Source organism: Microcaecilia unicolor, chromosome 4, assembly GCF_901765095.1.
Source record: "Microcaecilia unicolor chromosome 4, aMicUni1.1, whole genome shotgun sequence".
NCBI classification, from domain to species: Eukaryota; Metazoa; Chordata; class Amphibia; order Gymnophiona; family Siphonopidae; genus Microcaecilia; species Microcaecilia unicolor.
Window position 1 is genome coordinate 11754781 of NC_044034.1, and position 21360 is coordinate 11776140.

The window sequence follows — 21360 nt, forward strand, 5'->3', positions numbered from 1 at the left end:
CCTAACACATGGACCATTTTCTGCCATAATGGAACAAAACAAAAATGTCCAGGGCTATAATTTAGACATTTTGGTCTGTTTATTAATGAATAAGTCAAAAAAGTGCACTAAATGACCAACAGGCTCATTTTCAAAAGAGATGGATGTCCATCTTTTGACATAAATCGGAACTTGGACGTCCAAATCGGTATAATCGAAACCCGATTTTGGACGTCTCCAACTGCAGTCCGTCAGAAGGACATCCAAATCTCAAGGGAGCATGCCAGGAATGTGTTCAAGGCGGGACTTGAGCGCTCCTAAGACATGGATGTCTTTCAGTGATAATGGAACAAAACAAAGATGTCCAAAACTAAAACTTAGACGTTTTGAGCTAGACCTGTTTGTATAAACAAATAGCTGCAGTGAGAATTGAACCCACTTCCCCAGGATCAAAGTCTGCTGCATTAACCACTAAGCTACTCCTCTACTCCACACAAGAGTCCCCCAAATGACCAGATGACCACTGGAGGGACTCGGGGATCACCTCCCCTTAATCCTCCAAACACAAAACATTTTTCCAAACAGCACTTTCAAAAGGAAAAGATAAACATTTTTTTTTGTAGAAAATGACCTTTCCTGTTCTGATTTTGGATGTTCAAATTCAGACAGATGTCATATCCAAAAATGCCCTTTCTGTATTTCATTTGCCCAAAGTCTCAAGGAGCAGCAGTGCCAGGATCAAAGCCCCCTGAACTAACCAGTAAGCCACTCCTCCTCTGTTTTGGATGTCTTGCATGTGGAGGTTTTGTGTTCGAAAATGGACCAAAACCAAGGACGTCCAAATCACAAAGACGTCCAAATTACAGGACGTACTTGGCATTTTCAAAATGAAAGATGGCCATCCATCCTTTCACGAATATGACCTTCTCCCTGCCTCCGAATTTGGACATCTTTGTAAAACGTCCAAATTCCGACTTAGACGTTTCTTTCGAAAATGCCCCTCCAGGTGACCTCTGCAGGAATAAAGGGATGAAACCTCCTTTCTCCCCCAGTGATCACTGACCCCCTCCCATCCCCCCAAAGTGTAAAGGAAGCTGTATATACCAGCATCTATGACAGCTTCAGATGTTACGGCCAGTCCTATTAGAAAAGCAAGCGGGTCCCTGGAATAGCCTAGTGGTCAGTGCACTATAGAGAAGGGGACCCAGGCCCATAATCCACTCTATTACACTTGTTGTAGAAAGTGTCAGCCCCCCTAACCCCCACCCAAAAAACCTACTGTACCCACATATAGGTGACACCTGTAGCCATAAGGGCTATTGTAGTTGGGTACAGTAGGATTTTGGTGATTTTTAGGGCTTACCGTACAGTATAAGGAGTTAACAGTGAGATGCGTACCTGGGATCTTTTATGTGAAGTCCAGCGCAGTGCCCCCAGGGTGCCCCACGGCTCTGCTGGGATGTCTGTGTGGCCAGTCTACGAAGAATGTTAGTCACCGCGTCTCAAAAAAGATATAGTGGAATTAGAAAAGGTGCAGAGAAGGGTGATGAAAATAATAAAGAGGATGGGACAACTTCCCTAGGAGGAAAGGCTAAAGCAGCTAGGGCTCTTCAGCTTGGAGAAGAGACGGCAGAGGGGAAATATGATAGAGGTCTATAAAATAATGAGTGGAGTGGAACAGATAGACGTGAATCACTTGTTTACTTTTTCCAAAAATACTAGCACTAGGGGGCATGCGATGAAGCTACATAGTACATTTAAAACAAATCGGAGAAAATATTTCTTCACTCAACGTGTGATTAAACTCTGGAATTCGTTGCCAGAGAATGTAGTAAAAGCAGTTAGCTTAGCTGGGTTTAAAAAAGGTTTGGTAGCTTCCTAAAAGAAAAGTCCATAAGCTTGATGGACCTTTGGCCTGTCCCTGTGTGCCTTTTTTTTTTTAATGGTCTAAAAGGATAGATGCACTAAGTACAACAATGACTACGAAATGGCCATTTTCAAATAAAAGAGACATTTTTTTCTGGTTAGAAAATGGCCATTTTCACTACTTGATTTTTAGATGTTTTCAGTAACACGTCCAAAGTCGGATTTAGACGTCATATTGAAAATGCCCCTCTATGTTTCTCTGATTTTTGTTATGTGTTGTCCAATGCAGGACCCAAACCCTGGATTTTCTTCTATAGGGATATGCATTCACTTTTCACGGTTTTGAGGAAAAATTGTTATAGCTGGAACCTCAATTTCCCATAAGTACATTTTTTGGTATTTGAAAATTTGTGGTTTGCGATCTTTTTGTGAACCATACCATCGCAAATGCCGAGAATGGACTGTATATCCAAATTTAAAGCAAAATAAATGTTGTAAACAACAGACTGGTCTTAGCCTCCATCTTCTGGAAAATCCTGAAATTTAGAAACAGCTGGTGCAGTGGGCTGTGTCTTTTCTGGAATGGGATAACAACACTGGACCTGGGGGGTGGGGGTGGGGAGAAGAAGATGTGCTGGACCTGGGGTGAGGGAGATGGAGATATCATGGACCTGGGGGTGGGGGGTGAGGAGATGCACCTTTATTGGTGTTATATAGTCAGAGCTCTTTATTTTTATTCAATATTTTGGGTGGAAGAACAGTGGATGGAAGAAGTTATTTTTATTACTCAGGGGTTGATATTCAAAGCAATTTAACCAGGCAAAAATGGCTCCTGGCCAGTTAAATACTACTACTACTACTACTTAACATTTCTAGAGCGCTACTAGGGTTACGCAGCGCTGTACAATTTAACAAAGAGAGACAGTCCCTGCTCAAAGAGCTTACAATCTAATAGACAAGTGAACGGTCGGTCCGATAGCATTTGTTCATGCTAACTACTAATTTTCAGCAGTGCTAGGGTGTCCCTAGAACCGGCCCCTCGAAATGACACAGTGATTACAATTTATAACAAATTCTCTACCTATAAAAGGTTATTCCATAATTATACTTCCTGTGTGTACATCCATATGCTGCACAAGACGGCATGTTTGAGAATATAAGTGAGATTAAATGAAAATTCCACCAACAATAAAGAATGACAATGAGGATGCAGCAGCTCATATTTGCTTGCTTTGTTTTGAGAGTACAGGGTTGACGGCTGAGTGGGAGAAGGGAAACAGAGATTAACCTAATTGGCTGCAATGTTTTGACGTCATCCCATGTCCTGAGTCAAATCTATGAGGCAGGAAGGTGATAATAGCCGATAGCAGAGCTCCTGTCATAGAAAAAGTGATTGACTAAAGAACCAGCAAATGAGGGTTAGAGGTAGGTGCAGGAGCAGCCAATGAAGGTTAGAGCTGGGAGTGTGAGGAGCCAATGAGGGGTAGCGGTGGTTGTGTGATAAGCTAATGAGAAGTGTTTGCTCACGTTTATTAATGTGTCTCCTCTCTGCAGTAAATGTGACTCTGGATCCTGAAACTGCTGGTCCTGATCTCGTCCTGTCTGAAGATCGGAAAAGTGTCAGATGGAGAAACACAAGACGGAATGTGCCAGCCACTGCTGAGAGAATTGATACTTATCGCCATGTGCTGGGAAGTGAGGGCTTCACCTCAGGGAGACATTACTGGGAGGTGGAGCTGGGGGAGGAGGTGGAGCTGGGGGAAATGTTTCTAATGGGAGTGTGTAAAGAGCCTGTGAGGAGGAAGGTGGGGATCAAACCTGAGGAGGGATTCTGGACAGTGGAGCTGCGGAATGAAACCGGATGCTATGCCCTCACCTCCCCTGAGACCACGCTCCCCCTGATCCCCCGGGCAGTGGGGATTCTGCTGGACTATGAAGCAGGAAAGGTCTCGTTTTATGACGCAGAGAATAAATCTCATCTCTTCACCTTCACTGACTCCTTCACTGGGAAACTCCAACCCTTCTTTGAGACTCATTCTGAATTTCCTCTGAGAATCCGCCCAATACTAGATTAACATTCCCAGACTCTCTCGCTCTGCTTGACAATTTGGAGCCGTATGTTAGTACCTCGGTCATAGGTTGTCTTAGGTTGCAAGTGGGAAATGGGCACTTATTCTTACCTGTCCTGACCACACGACCTCTAGAGCACTAAAATGTAAGGGCACATAGAATAACTGTGGTCAGAATGTGCAGGTGATGGAAAATTGAAAATCATACCTCCCCCCTTGGATCTAGTATTAACTGTGGCTTACAAATTTCGCTTGGTGGCTAAGGGAAGGGACTATTTAGCAAGGGAAAGATAAGGCATATCCTAGGAACTGCATAATAAGAGTCCAAAATAACCAAAGCATAACATAATATGTATTATTCTAAACTTAAAATTCATACGTCTTATTCTTAAACTATAACATACTAAATTAAAAACTATTGCATCTATAATAACTCTAAAATAAACATGTTATATAATCAACTTATCCTAAAAATAATATGTTGTATAATAAAAGAGAAGAAATTATGCATTGATGGTAACTTTTTCATTCAGGAACTGTAGGCCTTATTTCTTACTATTAGCAGTTACATTCATGTACTTTTAGCAAGGTATAAATGATAACATTCTGTGCGGTGGATTACATCCTATCTTAAAAGCTGTTTTCCCTAACATGGTACATTTGTTCATATGCCTCACTAATGTCACGGCCTTCGTGTACCACATGGTTAATATTGTCATAGAGTCCAGTTTCAGCGGTTTGATTCAGTCTTTCATAGAGCATATATTGTCCAGCTGGATCTTTTTTGCTAAGGGCAGTTTCAATCAGGCGTTCAACAAGTCTCCTAATATGCTGTATGATGCAGCAGCCCACAAGTACAAACACAGCAACAACAATGAGTATAGTTGTAATAGCAGAGAGAAAGAAATGTTTCCATTTTCCAAAAGCACTGTCAAGCCACCCAGTCCAAGACGTGTCAACGCCAGAATTTTCTGCAAGTTCATTGGCAAGGGCAGTGAGACCTTCTAGAGTCCTGGTAATGGTACCATCGGGTGCTGTATTATTGGGAATGAAAGTACAACAGTGGGGGCCAATCAGGGCACAGACCCCCCTTCTCAGCCAGCATCATATCAAGGACCATCCGATTCTCCCAGGCCATCAGGCTTGTGGCATCTAGCTGTTCAACGATACCCTTGACCGCATCTTGAGTGTGGTTAATGAAGCACTGCTGGTTATAGTAAATATAGTTAATCCAATCAACATTTTTGTTAATGGTCACCCACCAGAAAATGGACTCAAATCCCGATGCAATTCGGTTGTGGGCCTTATGCTCATCAGGTACCCCCCTTGGCACACCTATAGAGTCCACGTAAACTGCTTCATTGAATGAACTGGGAATCTCTTCCTTTTTTTGTCTGGGTTTGTTTCGACTTGGGATGGGTTGGCTCAGGATAGGTTTGTCACCACGTTGTAATGCAATGGCAATGGGAATTATCAACTGAATTATGGCATACTGTCCTTGCCATCTTCTTGGCAAGGTCGAGAAAAGAGTTCTATTTGACTGCCCCAATTTGACTGCCCCTATCGAACTGACTATTCACTTGTCCTTTAGATTGTAAGCTCTTTTAGCAGGGAATGTCCTTTTATGTTAAATTGTACAGCGCTGCATAACCCTGGTAGCGCTTTAGAAATGTCAAATAGTAGTAGTAGTAGTATTCCCGCAATACCACCACACATCCGCTCGTGGGCGTGTGAAGTCAGAGAAATCTAGATTGCCACTGGAAATAATGGAGGCATTACACAATAGATCTCCCACCAAGTAGGGGTTGTTAATCTTTTTTCTGCGAATGCAAGTTTGGAATGTGGTTCCTGGTATAGGTGGCTTGAATCTTAGGGGTACTCTCTGGCTGCTTCTGGGTATCTCTGGAAACAAAAAACTGAGGGATTGACAAGATTCATCAGTAGTCTTGGTACCATTAACATGCATACAGCGCCTTTATAGTCATTATCAAAATTCAATAGAAAAGGGACAACTAGCGGTTCCGGGAGGGCAGAAGCACACACATAACAGTCAGTCACATTTAAACTCTTTGTGGTATATCGTACCCAATCTAACCACAAGTTTATATCACTATAGCCTATCTTGATGGCAAAAGTTTCGCTGAGGTCGGTGATATTTAGAATTTTAATTGGGACTTTAGCTTCCTCAGGGGCTTTGGGCACTAGGGAATTTTTGGGATCTACTCCTGGTATCAAGAGACGGAGTGTAGGTTTGGCCATTGTAGGTTCAACGACTAAAACTCTAAAACGGCCCATGGGGTCTGCATTAGTGGCATCTATTCCAATAACATTTCTCTGTCTCTATCGGCATTGTCATGATCAATCAGGTGGGTGGGCAACTGGTGTGACCTCTTGCTCATCAAGGGGAGTCTACTATGGTATGTCAGAGAGAAATAATGGTGGTAAGCCAGGGAGAATTGATGGGACATATGGAGGGGCATAATTGAACGAAAACGTCTATCTCCATGGGCGTTTATCTCCGAGAACGGGTCCGTGAAGGGGCGGACCAAACCGTATTTTCGAAAAAAAATAGACGTCCATGTTTTATTCGACAATTTGTGAGCTGGGCGTTTTTGTTTTTCAGTGATAATGGAAAATGAAAGGGCCCAGCTCAAAAACAAATAAATCCAAGACATTTGTTCATGGGAGGGGCCAGGAGTCGTAGTGCACTGGTCCCCCTCACATGCCAGGACACCAACCGGGCACCCTAGGGGGCACTTTTACAAAAACAAAAAGGTAAAAGAGCTCCCAGGTGCATAGCACCCTTCCCTTGTGTGTTGAGCCCCCCAAATCCCCCTAAAACCCACTGCCCACAAGTCTACACCATTACTATAGCCCTAAGGGGTGAAGGGGGGCACCTACATGTGGGTACAGTGGGTTTGGGGGGGTTGGACGACTAATAAGCATTAAGCAGCACAATTGTAACAGGTAGGGGGGGATGGGCCTGGGTCCACCTGCCTGAAGTCCACTGCACCCCCTAACAACTCCTCCAGTGACCTGCATACTGCTGCCAGGGAGGTGGGTATGACATTTGAGGGTGAAAATAAAAAGTTGTGAAACATCATTTTTTTGTGGTGGGAGGGGGTTAGTGACCACTGGGGGAGTCAGGGGAGGTCATCCCCGATTCCCTCTGGGGGTAATCTGGTCATTTAGGGCACTTTTTGGGGCCTTATTCGTGAAAAAACAGGGTCCAGGAAAAGTGCCCTAAATTCTAGCTACAAACGCATATTTTTTTCCATTATCGGCGAAAGGCGCCCATCTCTGTTCGGGTGATAACCATGCCCCAGTCCCGCCTTCACCACGCCTCCGACACACCCCCGTCAACTTTGTACGCTTCCGCGATGGAGTGCAGTTGAAAACGTCCAAGTTCGGCTTTCGATTATACCGCGTTATTCGTTTTTGTGAGATAAACGTCCATCTCCCGATTTAGGTCGGAACTTGGGCATTTTTCTCGTTCGATTATAAGCAGGATGGTATCTGTCAGTTTCTAGTCAAGTACCCCAGTTAAAAATCTTATCAACAGCAGGATCTTGTTGCAATAACAGTATTAAGGTTAGTATGGTTGTGTCAATACATAATAACAAAGCAATCATGTGTATTATGCTGTGACTATCAGTAACAAAATCACTTTAAAGATAAACAGAAAGCAATACAATACTAGTAATGTATATTCGGTGAAGATAAAATCAACAGTGCATATGAAAGTGCTCCCGATCAGGAGTCCTAAAATAGTAATGATAAAATCAAGAGTCAGTAATTCCAGGTTCTGTCCTTGAGGTGTACCCAGGAACTGTGGTCTTGTAGCTTGACTGCTGTAGCTGACAGAGCTTCAGCTTTGAATGGATCAACGTAAACATGATTCTTTCAGGTCTTATGGGTGCAGTATTTTCTGTGGACCAGGTCTGTTATTTTCAAGGCCTTGGGATTTTCTGAATTATTTATTTATTTATTGCATTTGTATCCCACATTTTCCCACCTATTTACGGGCTCAGTGTGGCTTACAATATCCAAACTATTCCCCCTTTCTGTCTGGCAATTTCCTTGGAAATTTAAGACAGAAATGTTATAAGAGATTATAAATAGTACCAGTACACAGGGATGGGATAAAGAAACATCAAGGAATCTAGTACAAAGATAAGGCATGGGTAAAAGTAGAAAACTATATATATATATATATATATATATATACATCCAGAAAAAAGTCCATAATATCTATGTATAAATGTCCATGTAACTGATGAATTAACTGTGGTCAGTGTTGGTTCTCCCCCAACTGCAGTCCGTCACGGGGATGAACAAAGTTCACGGGGGCGTGTTGGAGGCATAGCGAAGGCGGAACGGGGGCGTGTTTATCGGCCAAGGAGAGATGGGTGTCCTCAGCCGATAATGGAAAAAGAAAGGCGTCCCTGGCGAGAATTTGGTCCGCTTTATTTGGTCCCTTTTTTTTCAGGTCCAAGTCCCAAAAAAGTGCCCGAACTGACCAGATGACCACCAGAGGGAATCGGGGATGACCTCCCCTGACTCCCCCAGTGGTCACTAACCCCCTCCCACCAAAAAAAAAAAAACTTTAAAAAACTTTTTTTGCCAGCCTCTCTGCCAACCTCAAATGTCATATTCCAGTCCATCGCAGCAGTATGCAGGTCCCTGGAGCAGTTTTAGTGGGTGCAGTGGACTTCAGGCAGGCAGACCCAGGCCCATCCCCCCATACCTGTTACACTTATGGTGGTAAATGTGAGCCCTTCAAAACCCACCCGAAACCCATTGTACCCACATGTAGGTGCCCCCTTTCACCCCTTAGGACTATGGTAGTGGTGTGTACTTGTGGGGAGTGGGTTTTGGGGGGGGGGGGCTCAGCACGCAAGGTAAGGGAGCTATGCACCCACCTTGGAGCAATTTCTGAAGTCCACTGTAGTGCCCCCTAGGGTGCCCGGTTGGTGTCCTGGCATGTGAGGGGGACCAGTGCACTACAAATCCTGGCCCCTCCCACGACCAAATGCTTTTGATTTGTTCGTTTTTGAGATGGGCGTCCTCCGTTTCCATTATCAGCGAAAACCGGGGATGACCAGCTATGTCTCGGGCCAGCTATCTCAGCATTTACTACTACTACTTATCATTTCTATAGCGCTACTAGATGTACGCAGCGCTGTACACTTGAACAAGAAGAGACAGTCCCTGCTCGACAGAGCTTACAATCTAATTAGGACAGACAAACAGGACAAACAAGAGATAATGGAATATTAATGTGAGGATGATAAAATAAGGGTTAGGAGTTAAAAGCAGCATAAAAAAGGTAGGCTTTTAGCTTAGATTTGAAGACGGCCAGAGATGGAGCTTGACGTACCGGCTCAGGAAGTCTATTCCAGGCATATGGTGCAGCGAGATAAAAGGAACGGAGTCTGGAGTTAGCGGTGGAGGAGAAGGGTGCAGGTAAGAGAGATTACATGTGAGGGTCTGTTGCGAGGCTGAAGGGTAACATCCGAAACTGATGTTTGCCCAACACTGCAAAGCGCAGAAAATGTTGATGCATGGGCCGTATTGAAATGTGCAGATAGGCCTTTGTAACATCTAGTGCAGTCAAAACTCTCCGTCCCGAACTGCTACTATGACCAAGCAAAGAGTATCCATATGAAAAGTGGATACTCAGACCCGATTGACCGCTCTGAGGTCCAGAATCAGTCTGAAAGATCCCTCTTTCTTTGGAACGACAAAGTAAATGAAATACCGACCCTGCTTGAGCTCTGAAGAGGGAACTGGACAAATAGCCTGAAGGTCGAGAATGTCCACCATCTCTAAAGTCAACCTAAATGTTGAGAGATGGGCGGGGCAACCCGTATAATCGAAAAGAAAGATGGGTGCCCTTCTCATTTCAATTATACGGGTTACCCCGCCCCTTCCCGAGGATGTCCTCAGAAATGGACGCCCTTAGAGATGGTCGTCCCCGTTCGATTATGCCCCTCCACGTAACACTTATAACTCATACAATCACTATAAAACCTTGTATCTGTTATCAACCAACTGGGCAAACACCTTGACAGTACTATGTAAGCCACATTGAGCCTGCAAATAGGTGGGAAAATGTGGGGTACAAATGCAATAAATAAATAAATATAAAGGATTTAGTTGTTAACAGTAAACCAAATAGCAGTATAAACAAACTGTTAACAGTTCACCGAATTTCACTTGTCAGCAGGGAGCCAATTAACATCTGCTGACCATCTGTCAATTTTGGAAGAACTGAAAATCAAAAGAATGGATCTAATTCAGATCCTCTGCTACCGTTATGTTTATTTACTTGTTCTATCTAACCCAGAGGAATACTCCACGCACTCCCGTGGTTAGGGTGGAACAAATTAGATGCCACTAGATGTGATAAAATTTATCTTTGCTTTATTCACTTACCATATCAGAAAAACAGACAGGCAATATCAGTATAGTCTAAAGTTTTTCTAACGGGAGAGTACTCGGCTGCACACAGATACAGTCTCGGAGCAATCTCTCCTCAGATATAGGATGTACATTCATTTTTATACCAAACCTTAACCTTATTTTTAGGGTGGGCCACAGAAACACAAGCCTGATAAGTTTGTTTTCTCCAGTAGCCTGCTATCTCATGTTTCCATCACCAATAGCCCCTTATCTTATGCCACCAGGGTGTAGGCTGCAGACTGCCCCTAACCACATTCATTTCCGCCCCTGGCTGGAACATTTTGCACCTGGTTCTACTGTTCTGCAAAGTCGCAGGACCAATTGTCAGTAAACACATTTCTGGGTCAGAGAGAGTTTATGATCTTAGTTTCAGATGTTAGCCTGACTCATAGGCCTTTGGTTCAGAGTAGGCCCAGGCCAGACAGGTTCAGTATTATCAAGTTCCAGGATTTCTTTCTTTCCTTTATAGAAATGAAGCTTATTTCTTTCTATCCCAATGGATTAACACAGAAGCCAGAACAGTTTCAAACATGAGGGACAGAGATGGGACCAGAGCCTGTGAATGTGAGGAGGGGTTTCACTGACATATTGAAAGCAACAAATGGTATATTAAGTGAAACAGTAAGCTCAGTAGGGCAGGGACTCATTGTGTTGCAGGAATTGAGATAGGAATTTGTGATACTTCAGGAGTCAGACAGCACACACCAGTATGAGAGAGAAATCTTCTTTATTTGCCAGCAAACAAAGCAGGACATCAGTTCTAGCTCTCTTCTCTTCTCTTAGCTCTTTGTGTCTTTCTCTCAGCTCTCTGTGTCTTTCTCTCAGCTGCTTCTCTTCTTATGCTGTCTTCTCCTTCTTCTGTCTGTTCCTTCTGTCCTTCTCTTTCTTCTGAGCTCCTTCTGACGTAAACTGCTTCTGCTCCCACTTAAATAGGGTCCTAAGCCCTCCTCCTAGCCTAGCCCCCTTTACTCCCAATTGGTTAAGAAACTGATTGGCTACCTTGCCTCAACCAATCATTACTTTTGAAATATCAGTTACATAGGTTCCAGACATCCTAAACTGACCTGTGACCTGGGGCCCCTCATGCCAGACATTTGGTCTCCAGTCTCTTACATTTCTCATTATGATTGATGTCTCATCTATAGCTTAAACTGGATTCCCTTAGAGACTAAGAGGCCCCATCTAACATTGGTTATTCTCATATTCCTAATCAGCTTCATACTACCTACTAACTAAACTCTGGCATTCATTAAAGAGGTCAAAAGTCAGTCTTACTTAATAGCATACATATCAGGCTATTACTTTCAAGATCATTTCTACATTTTACCTATAATTAATCAAGGAGAAGAGAGCTGACTAGTCCTGACCTTTTTCACCTATCAGCTCCATACACAGAACTAGCTAAGACCATAGTTAATTCAAAACACATGTTGATCTCCTCACTGCAGCCTTAAACAGCAGACAAAGGATCATTTTAGAAGTAACACAGAGTTGAACAAACATCCTACACAGAATTATTAATTTACACAGAATACAACATATTCTAAAGTAAGCATTCTTATAAGACATATTCTAAATATCAGGAATATCTAGAATTATTTAGAATCTAACTAGCATTAAACTAATTCTTTTAAAACTACGGCATGTCTGGCTCATTCCTTTATTCATTCATAATAGTTTACAGCTGTGCCAGCTAGCATTGGCAATTCACAAGGGACAGAGTTTCATTTCTCACTGACCTTTCCTAACCTTAGCTCGGCCAAGCTAGACATTGAAATAATATGAAACATCTGGCATACCTTCACTTCAGTTGCAAAGTAAAAAGTTAGAATTCTAACTTCAAGCTTTTAACAGAATTAACCCTTCATATGATTTCTTAGAATTATTCTTTGCTCATGGCTGCCTCATTCCCCCCTTTGAGACTAAAATCAGCTTATGCAGAGATAAGTCTCACATCTCAAACTCTGGAGACTATAGTGATCCTAACTAGGAATAGACTTGTGAATCACCATTACCCTACTTGTTAAGGTCCGACGGCATACTGCCGAAGCACATGAGGCCAGGAAACAAAACAACAACCCTGCTAAAACTAAGACTATTAGGGAAATGAACAAGGGATGTATCCAGGAGGTCAATGACCACCACCAGGAGGTAAGGTCTAATCCTCCTCGGTAATCCTCCACATTAAGGCTGGCCAACTGTAGGACTTTATCCATGGCATGCCTAACTACATGCGTCCTATTTATGACAATAGTACAGCACTCCGAAGAATTTAACACTGTGCAGAGACCACCCTGGGCTGCAAAGAGATAATCAAGACCCATACGGTTATATCTAGAAACTATACTTAATTCATTAATTTGATCCTGCAATGCATTGACTACCACGTTCAGCTCATGAACTAAAACATGAAGTAGGGACTGAAGTCTCCGGGTAGCCATACCTAGTTCAGTAATACCCGCTACCGGGCCTCCAATTGGAATCCAGGCCGTGGCAGAAAGGGCTACAAGTCTCTTTTTAGTCAGAGGATAAGTAGAATTAATATACTGGAGGGCTAATTCAATCGCCTCATCCTCTGTGGCAACGGAGGAGGGTAAGGACAAAGCCTCTCGCTTAGAGCGGTGCGGGGATAGTGGCTTAAGAGGAATAACTTTAGGAAAATAATTCAAGGTTACCAATACACAAAAATCATATGTGGAGGGAAGAATCATGTGGAGGACATTATCACAGAGCCAGTAATGACCAAGGAGAGGGCGACGAAAGTTCCCAATAAATGTAGGCACAGGATGGAGATTAGGATGCCCATAATGCGAGCCCCTATCCCAGGGGGAACGAAGAAGAAATGGAGACTTTGTACACCATAGGTGCCAATCCCCAATTGTAACAGACCGCTCATATGATGCAACCCCTTCATACCCCGGGGACTTATGAAAGTAGAAAATAGGATGGGACACTATAGTCTTCTCAGTAGTATAGTTAGGAGCCAGATAATCACCTTGGTCATAATCTACAGGTATGGTAGTAGGGCACATAGGAGTACCTGGAGAAACTACCCACACAGGTTCCTCCTTCTCTGGGAGAACATTAGTATAGTTACAGGGAATGGGAAGAACAGTTGAGATGTCTCTTGTTAAACAAAACACTCCAGAAGCTGGATAGGGAGACGTAAAAACTGGCCTTAGAGAAGAGTCAGAGGGGGAAGTAGCATTATAAAAGGACCACCAAGTATAATCCTGGCTCCAAGGGCCTGAACTCGAAAAGTAGGGAGGTATAAGAGCTGGGAGTTGCACAGGGACAGGTACAGCTGGGACATCTGTGGTATAAGGAGAAAATCGGGAACACACAATACAAGGGGAAGTAATCTTGGCCTGGCTAATTAGTTCCTGGACAGAGTGTAACCAAAGGTTGGAGCGAGTTGGGGTATTAGGAACAAGGAGGCAAGGAGTAGAAAACAACAAAAGCATCCAAACTACTAACATTTTCTTTCTTCCTAATCTAAAACAAATACAGCAAACTAATTAAGCAATAATATTTCAACAGTCTGTGCTAATCACAGATTACTCTAATATAGTGTTCTCAGTCTTTGAGTTCTTATACCAGTTGGGATAGACCCTCAACTGACAAGGATCAAGCTCTCAAATTCCAGGAAAGCCAGAATCCGGCAAGAAAGAGTCTCAGTATGAAGCCGAAGTTCAGCCGCTCCTGCAGTATGCAGTTGACCCTTCTTTTCAGCTAGTAGATTCTTTGGTTCGGGTCAGGCGCAACTTCAATGGCTCCGCTGGATCTCTTTCTGCTCTCCACTGTCTAGGCTCCGTCTGATCCGTGCTGGGCTCAGTCTGGTCAGCAGACTTAATTCGAGACCAATGGACCCATGGAGTTATCCCTGCGACCTTCACAGCTGCAGGGGTAGAAAGCAAAACAGTAAAAGGTCCTTTCCATCGGGGCCCCAAAGGCTGGAGCTTCCAGTCTTTCACCCAAACTCTATCCCCTGGCAGGAAGGAATGTACCTGAGCCTGGAAGGGGACAGGGTTTATTTCTCTCACATAAGACTGAAGCTCAGAAATTATCTTCCCCAAGAGGGCTACCTGCTCCTGCACCTGGGCAGACCCTAAAATCCCTATGTCTCCCTTAATTCCCTGTAAAATGGCTGGGGGCTTCCCATACACAATTTCAAAGGGAGAGAGGGCTGTTCCTTTAGTTGGGGTGCATCGGAGGCGGAAGAGGGCTAGTGGCAATGCCTGTGGCCATTTCAATTGGGTTTCCTGACAAATCTTTGCTAGGCTATTTTTCAAGGTTCTATTTGCTCGCTCAACCTGCCCTGAACTCTGGGGACGATAGGCACAATGCAATTTCCAGGTAATGCGCAATGCGCGGGACAGGGCCTGAAGTGTAGCTTCAACAAAGGCGGGACCATTATCTGAACCTATGGCAAGGGGCAGTCCATACCTGGGGATGACATCCCTAAGGAGAGCTCGAGCTACTTCTGTGGCTTTCTCAGTGACTGTAGGATATGCTTCCACCCACCCAGAAAAGGTACAGACCATGACTAAGAGGTATCGGAACCTACCACTCCTGGGCATTTCTGTGAAGTCTATAACTAGGGACTCAAAGGGTGTTAGTCCTCTAGACTGAACTCCTGGTGGAATACGGGGTCCCTGACGGGCATTATTCTGGGCACAGAGAGTACATCGGGCAGAGGCAGTGGCAACCAGACTATCCAATCCTTCCAGCACCACTACTCGACTGAGTAGGCGGGCTAGTGCTGTTTTCCCTAAGTGTGATAGGTCATGAGCTTGAGACACTACAGGCCAAGCTAGGTGGCGTGGCACCAGAACTCTGGTATCAGGGAGATGTAACCAGCCATCAGGTCTCCTTACTGCACCTTCTTCTTGAGCCCATTTCTCTTCCATTTGGGTATACATAGGTGTCCATTCTTGCAGTCGAATTTGGAACAGGGGGGTCACAGTACTTGCTGGGGGTCCTCGAGCAGCTTCCTTGGCCACCCGATCAGCATGGCGGTTCCCTCGGGCCACTGGAGTATCTATTCTTTGGTGTCCCCTGCAATGAATAACAGCTACCTTCTTAGGGGCCCACACAGCCTCTAGCAGCTGAAGTATTTCAGGTCCATACTTAACAGGTTGGCCTGCAGCATTTACGAGTCCCTTTTCCTTATACAAAGCTCCATGAGCATGTAGGGTTGTGAAAGCATACTTAGAATCAGTATAAATGTTGGTCACCAGTCCTGCTGCTAGCTCCAGAGCTCGTATGAGGGCCACAAGTTCTGCTTTCTGGGCTGAAGTTCCTTGGGGCAGGGCTCTTGCTTCTATCACCTTGTCCTCTGTCACCACAGCATAGCCTGCCAATCGCTTGGAGTTCTCCACATAACTGCTTCCATCTGTGAAATAAATTACATCTGGGTCCCTCCACGGAACATCTTTAAGATCTGGTCGACTGGAGTACACTTCATCCATAGTTTGGATACAGTCATGATCTGGTGGTCCCTCAGATGCTGGCAAAAGAGTGGCGGGATTAAATGTAGCCACTGTTTCCAGGTGTATCCGTGGATTCTCACACAAACTAGCTTGGTACTTAACCATACGGTTATTTGTAAACCAGTGGTTGCCCTTATACTCCATGAGGGTGAGAACTGCGTGGGGGACTTTAACAACCAGTTCTTGCCCCAAGGTCAACTTATCAGCTTCCTGGACCAGTAAGGCTGTTGCTGCAATGGCCCTCATGCAGGCTGGCCATCCTTTAGCCACTCCATCCAGCTGTTTAGACAGGTATGCAACAGGCCTCTGCCAGGATCCCATCATCTGGGTCAGCACACCCAGAGCAACCCCCTGTCGCTCGTGGACATACAATGAGAAAGGTTTCTCCACATCAGGAAGGCCTAACGCAGGGGCTTGGAGTAGGGCTTTCTTTATGGCAATGAAGGATTGTTGAGCAGTAGGTCCCCATTCAAATGGTTCCTTTTCACCCCCCTTCGTGGCTTGGTAAAGGGGTTTCGCCATCAATGCAAAATTTGGAATCCAAATTCTGCAGAATCCGGCTGCTCCCAGAAATTCCCTAACTTCTCTTCTGGACTTGGGTTGGGGAATTGCAGCTACCGCTTGCTTCCTACTAGCATCCAGTCTCCGACTTCCCTGGGAAATGCAAAAACCCAGATACTTCACTTCTGACTGACAGAGTTGGGCCTTTGAGCGTGAGACCTTATAGCCTGCATCCAAGAGTAGCTCCAGCAATTCTCTAGTAGCCTCAAAACACTCTTCCTGGGTCACTGCTGCAATCAGGAGGTCATCTACATACTGGAGTAAAACTCGCCTGGAAGGCTCAGATTTAAAAGTCTTAAGGTCTTGCCCTAGGGCTGTCCCAAAAATAGTGGGGGAATTCTTGAACCCCTGTGGCAGGCGGGTCCATGTATACTGAAGCTTCCTTCCTGTTACTGGGTTTTCCCATTGAAAGGCAAAAAGCAATTGACTGGCGGGGGCCACCCGAATACAAAAGAAGGCATCTTTTAGGTCTAGTGTCGTGAAATGGGTAGCTCCAGAAGGTATCAATCCTAGCAGGACATATGGATTAGGCACTACAGGGTGTAATGAGATAGTGGATTTGTTGACCACTCGTAAGTCTTGGACTGGCCGGTAATCCTCAGTCCCTGGCTTCTGAACTGGCAATAGTGGCGTATTCCATGGAGACTGGCAAGGTCGAATAATTCCATGGGATAACAGACGATTCAAATGTGCTTGAATCCCTTCCAGAGCCTTTCTGGGAATTGGGTATTGGCGAAGATGGATTGGCCGGGCACTTGGAAGTAAGTCTACATGTACAGGAGGAATATTTCGGGCCAACCCTGGGGGATTATCTTCTGCCCATACCCCACTGACCTGAAAGCTGTCTGCCAGGGGTAGGTCAACTTGGCCATGCGACTGATGCAGCCGCCATTCTTCTTCAAGAGGGCAGCAGAAACTCAATATACCCTTAGGGCTGGATGCTGGGGGCCGAAAGGAGACTGAAGTCTGGCCATCAGAGTCAAAAGAAATTTGGGCCCTAAGCTTGGACAGCAGGTCTCGACCTAACAAAGGGATTGGACAGTCTGGCATATACAGGAATTCATGAGTGACTATGTGTGAGCCTAATTGGCATCTACGGGTTGTCAGGAAGGGCCTCCGGTTCTGCACCCCCGTGGCTCCCACCACTCGGACAGTTTTTCCAGACACAGGCGCTAATCGCTCCGTCACAACAGAATGTTCAGCTCCTGTATCAATCATGAATGGAATTGAGCGGCTCCCTATAGTTAGCTTGACCATAGGTTCCTGGGAGCCCAGTTTATAGGAACCCGGTCTGTCCTATTCGTCCCATTCTGCCATCTCGGCTATCCCGATGATGTCAGATTCAGGAGGCTCATATCTTCCCTCTCGAACTCGGCCTCGGCTTCCTCGATCTCCTGGTCCCCTTCTCAGTCCCTGGCGCCTCTGGGGGCATTCATCTTTCCAGTGCCCTCTTTCCTTACAATAGGCACACTGATCCCTCTCCAATCTTGGTCTGGGATTCTCCCCCCTTGGCCGGGATTGATTGAAGGAATCTCGGGGCCTGGCTGGTGGTCCGGGGTCCCACTTTGGCTTCCCATTAGCTAGAAGTCGACCTCGGTTAAGGGTGGAATTAGTAATGGCTGCCGCTAAAAGGTCGGCCTTCTTCTGCATCTTCCGGTCAGCCTCTCGGCGCACCTCCTGATCTCTATTAATGAAAACCTTGGTTGCGATCTCAATTAGCTGGGTGGTATTCATCCCTGCGAATCCCTCCTGACGCTGCAACTTCTTCCGGATATCTGGCATACTCTGGGCCACCAATGCGCTATTCACCATTCTCTGGTTTTCTTGGGCTTCAGGGTCAAATGGGGTGTATGTTCTGTAGGCTTCAATTAGTCGCTCTAGAAAGGCCCCAGGGGATTCAGTTGCCCCTTGGAGAATTTCAGAGACCTTTGCCAGATTAATGGGCCTCTTTATGCCTTTCCTCATACCTTCCAGCAAGTCCCGGCAATAGCCAGACAACAGTTCATAGTGCTGCCCATCATTTGGATCCCAAGCTGGAGCTGCGCGAGGAAACCGAGCTCTAACCCATCCCTCTGGATCCTGTGTCCCCCCGGGGACACGCTCTCGCGTGATGGCCTCAGCATTTTGCAAAATCTTCCGCCTCTCCTCAGTTGTGAAGAGGGTCAAGAGAAGTTGTTGACAATCAGTCCAGGTTGGGTTATGGGTGGCCATAATGCTAGTCACTAGGTCCACCACTGCCTGAGGCTTTTCAGTATAAGAGGGGTAATGCGTCTTCCAATTCAGGAGATCGGTGGTTGTGAAGGGTACATACTGGTAGGCCTGTGCCTGTATAACCTGACCCTGATTATTAGGATCCGGTCGAGTGGTAGTTACCTGACGAAGTGGCAGAACTCTCGAGGAAGTGGGAATGGAACCTGAGGTAGAGCTAGGAGCTACCCTCCTATCATGCTCAAAGGTGATTGCAGCAGGTCTAACCCATTCAGTGGAAGTGTGTTGAACCCCTGAGGGATGGGGAGAGGTACTCATAGACTGAGAGGTGGTCACAGGTGAGTCAGTCCATTGAAAGGGATGCCGGGCCCCTAATGAGTGGGTAGGGGTACTAGAGGGAGAGGCTGGGCTGTCAGGAGTTGAGGAGTCAGGGAGTGGAGCCCAAAGTGGGTCTTCGGAGGTTAACAGGGGAGGATGTGGCACAGAAGGGTAGAGGCCAGGTGAAAAGTCCAACCTAGGGTGTGGCAGGTTTGGCACAGGAGGGGAAGAACTATCTGGAGAAGCCTGTGCTGGAGAAGCTTGGGCTGGGCGACGTGGATCTCTAGGGGTAGCACGGAACCCCAACAATGGGCCATAAGGTGGTGGCTCAAGATCTGAGGGATCATCAGAGAGTATGGGTTTCTCAGACAGGGTAGGGGCGGAAGCCACCGATTGGGTGGTAGGCTTCCTAGGGCTCTTTCCCTCTTCTAGTTTAGATTTTCTAATCTTTCTTTGAACACGGCCTAACATGAATTTTACTGGGGATCCCATATAAGTTTTCAACCAGGAGGGAGGGTCAGTCACAAGGCTGTCCCAGGAATCTATATAAGGGAGTTGTTCGGAATATTCTGATTCTCCTACTACTATGCTGTAGACCTTCCGGATTACTTCAATATCTAAGCTGCCACTAGGGGGCCACCCCACTCCCATAGATGGCCACTCAACTTCACACAAGGTTCTTAAAGTACCTGAGCTTAAAGTCTGTCCATAGTCATTAATTAAAAAGCCTTTTTTGAAATTTCTAAGCATACAATCTAGGGGGGTAACAATTTGTCTAGATGATGTCCCACCCATAATGCTTACAATTACAACACACAAAAGGGAGGGAGTTTTTGAGAGTGCAGTAAGGGGTCCGCACTCTCGAGACACTAGGTAGACAGACAACAATCGCTTCCTTCCGTTGCTGACCAATTGAACTCGCGTTAATTGGAAATGCAGCTATAAGAAGTCCGCACTCAGTTAGCATTCACGCATCACACATTCCATACAGAAAATCCCACCCAACAATTTCAGATTTCTCAAATACAGATAAGCTCAAGCGTTTTCGCTTCTAGTCCCCGTGACTAGAAGGTACTAGGGCCTTCGCTGAGAGTTGATCAGGCTCTCCTTCCCTCCTTCTTGAGGGGCTGGTTTACAATTTCCTAGCTAGGATTACAATACAAAATACAGAATACATACCCGGCGAATGTTCTCCAGTCAGTTGGGTGCTGGGATTAATGCAGGATTCATCCCACCGCTGCCACCAAGAATTGTTGCAGGAATTGAGATAGGAATTTGTGATACTTCAGGAGTCAGACAGCACACACCAGTATGAGAGAGAAATCTTCTTTATTTGCCAGCAAACAAAGCAGGACATCAGTTCTAGCTCTCTTCTCTTCTCTTAGCTCTTTGTGTCTTTCTCTCAGCTCTCTGTGTCTTTCTCTCAGCTGCTTCTCTTCTTATGCTGTCTTCTCCTTCTTCTGTCTGTTCCTTCTGTCCTTCTCTTTCTTCTGAGCTCCTTCTGACGTAAACTGCTTCTGCTCCCACTTAAATAGGGTCCTAAGCCCTCCTCCTAGCCTAGCCCCCTTTACTCCCAATTGGTTAAGAAACTGATTGGCTACCTTGCCTCAACCAATCATTACTTTTGAAATATCAGTTACATAGGTTCCAGACATCCTAAACTGACCTGTGACCTGGGGCCCCTCATGCCAGACATTTGGTCTCCAGTCTCTTACATTTCTCATTATGATTGATGTCTCATCTATAGCTTAAACTGGATTCCCTTAGAGACTAAGAGGCCCCATCTAACATTGGTTATTCTCATATTCCTAATCAGCTTCATACTACCTACTAACTAAACTCTGGCATTCATTAAAGAGGTCAAAAGTCAGTCTTACTTAATAGCATACATATCAGGCTATTACTTTCAAGATCATTTCTACATTTTACCTATAATTAATCAAGGAGAAGAGAGCTGACTAGTCCTGACCTTTTTCACCTATCAGCTCCATACACAGAACTAGCTAAGACCATAGTTAATTCAAAACACATGTTGATCTCCTCACTGCAGCCTTAAACAGCAGACAAAGGATCATTTTAGAAGTAACACAGAGTTGAACAAACATCCTACACAGAATTATTAATTTACACAGAATACAACATATTCTAAAGTAAGCATTCTTATAAGACATATTCTAAATATCAGGAATATCTAGAATTATTTAGAATCTAACTAGCATTAAACTAATTCTTTTAAAACTACGGCATGTCTGGCTCATTCCTTTATTCATTCATAATAGTTTACAGCTGTGCCAGCTAGCATTGGCAATTCACAAGGGACAGAGTTTCATTTCTCACTGACCTTTCCTAACCTTAGCTCGGCCAAGCTAGACATTGAAATAATATGAAACATCTGGCATACC

General features: G+C 45.0%; 2 protein-coding genes across 3 annotated transcripts in view; both read left to right on the plus strand.

Annotated features, from left to right (window-relative positions):
- Nucleotides 1-4361, plus strand: part of LOC115468305 (E3 ubiquitin-protein ligase TRIM39-like) — a 34847-nt gene extending 30486 nt beyond the window's left edge. For both annotated transcript variants that reach the window (XM_030199943.1, XM_030199944.1), the window contains one exon: nucleotides 3400-4361. In XM_030199943.1, coding sequence (XP_030055803.1) covers nucleotides 3400-3920 — 521 coding nt within the window. In that variant the 3' untranslated portion in view covers nucleotides 3921-4361. The remainder of the gene's footprint in view (nucleotides 1-3399) is intronic.
- The window catches only part of LOC115468205 (E3 ubiquitin-protein ligase TRIM39-like), a 1720076-nt gene that overhangs the window by 125281 nt on the left and 1573435 nt on the right, over nucleotides 1-21360 (plus strand). The gene's annotated exons all lie outside the window — the stretch shown is intronic.